This window comes from Perkinsus marinus (genome assembly GCF_000006405.1).
Source record: "Perkinsus marinus ATCC 50983 genomic scaffold scf_1104296942552, whole genome shotgun sequence".
NCBI lineage: Eukaryota > Perkinsozoa > Perkinsida > Perkinsidae > Perkinsus > Perkinsus marinus.
This window is the reverse complement of record NW_003212135.1, coordinates 1,905-3,792: the sequence shown is the minus strand read 5'-3', so window position 1 is coordinate 3,792 and position 1,888 is coordinate 1,905. Positions and strand designations below refer to the sequence as shown.

Here is a 1,888-nt window from a genome sequence, read left to right as displayed (position 1 = left end):
GGCGCTGCTGGCGCGTTCAGTACACCATCCAGGAGATCGTCGGTTCGATCCTCGGTACGACCACTTTTCCTCGCAGTCCCTCTGGAGAGGTCAGCCTTAGAGCCTCTAACACTATCATACCTGGATCAAGCCAGACATTTCATGGCTCCGTGGTCGTAAATATGCATACGAGTGTTGGTGACAATGAAGAAATATTTGGGAATTCTCGTCGATTTCTATACGGTTCACTCTGTGTATGACTGTAACGGGGACGCTTCTCAACTCAGCCGAGGTAACCAAATGAATACTCCGACACTGCGTTGGACAGTGGTCGTTGCCTCACTCAGAGAAGCTCTCAAGAGTATCCCCACATTTCCCTATACGCTCAGCTGAGGACATAGCAGAATGAAGCTGATACCAGTCAGATTAGTGCGATCACAGTAGCTTAGGACATTTCAGTAAAGAGCATGTTCCTCACCAACAAGCATAGTGACCACGTTCCAAACATAGAGAACGTTCGCCATTAACAATTGCCAAGTCTGATGTAGTCGGAGTTTCAACCCGAAACCCCATCCGTATGGTACTGACTGTAGAGTTCATCATGACAACGCGAGAAGCAGACCTCCAGGGAAAAGTTACTATACTATCTACACAAAGAAGAGCAGAGTTGGAGTGCCGAGTTGGACTCATATTTACATTTGGATAACATAACGGTACAAGTATACAGTACATGTATTGGAGTCTCTACTCCTCTCAAAACTCTCGAGGACTATACATTCTACACAAAATGAGAGCACGATCTGGCTGCTGAGTAAAACTAATATTTGCAGTTAAATAACATTACAGTACAAGTATACAGTAAAATAAATGGATAGCCCCAGCGTCATTCAGCAGGGCAATCCTCTTCCGTCTTGACAGATTCTCGCAGCTTCTTGAAGTACTCGACGTTTTCAGCAAGTTGCTTCCTCCGAGGCTCCAAGGCAGGCCACATGTCAGCCATGGCGTTCCACAAGGGAGCTACGACGAAGTTCATAAACCCGAGTTGGAGGACAGCAAACTCGGCCCGATCGTCAAAGGAACTGTTCATAAAAGGCGCCGTGGGAATACCCTCAGATTTCTCCCTTAGAGAAAACTCCACATAAAATCTCGGGCTCCAACCCTTGCCGTTTCTCTGAACCTCGCAACAGTGAACCCAACCCTAGCTGTTTCTCTACGCCTTACAACAGTGAGCAACGAACGACGTCAGTGAGGGCGTGTATATCGGGGAGCGACAACACGAGGAATAGTCGGAGAGTTCTCGCCAATGTTCGGGTTTCGTGTCGCCGTTATGAAAACGCTGTCAGACTTCAAGATACCTCCCGGCCCACTGCGATCATTGATCGTAGTTAACGGCCAATGAGCTATAATTTTCAAATAGCGATCCCTATTGCTGTTGAACCGTCTAGAACTCCGCTACTCCTCTGTCACCCGAGAAGAACCAAAACCGTTTCTCAAACTATAACCTCTCAAGAGCCTTATACCTTACTCAAGCTGCCACTATTGATTCGATGTGTCATGAACATTTTTGACTGTAATATTTTCACATATGGTGCCGACAACAGCGAGACAACAGGCCCTTCATGACCCCGGCAAGGACAACCAATGAAGGAACTGCTAGTAGCTCACGAAAGCCCACCTACATCTTATACATCGTGCTCGACAACAGTACTACTGGATTACAACAGTATAACGCATGGACATCATCACACCAGCTCCCATGCTATTTACAATGATGGCTATGAATTCGGCCATCTGAAGATCTTTCGCTTCTTACCTTGACTACTACTGGACCAACTCTTGCTTTTGAGAGCTTCAGGGCGACTCTTGTCAGTGGAAGCACTCTTTGTGATATCTCCTTCGGACCGAGATT

General features: G+C 46.9%; 1 protein-coding gene across 1 annotated transcript; it reads right to left on the bottom strand.

Annotated features, from left to right (window-relative positions):
- Window positions 1–862: 862 nt before the first annotated feature.
- On the bottom strand, window positions 863–1,355 carry Pmar_PMAR014358 (hypothetical protein; the record flags this gene model as incomplete). The annotated part of the gene is made up of 2 exons (XM_002781388.1): window positions 863–1,150; window positions 1,335–1,355. 2 exons carry the CDS (start codon window positions 1,353–1,355, stop codon window positions 863–865), a joined length of 309 nt encoding a protein of 102 aa, XP_002781434.1.
- Between the last annotated feature and the right edge of the window lie 533 nt (window positions 1,356–1,888).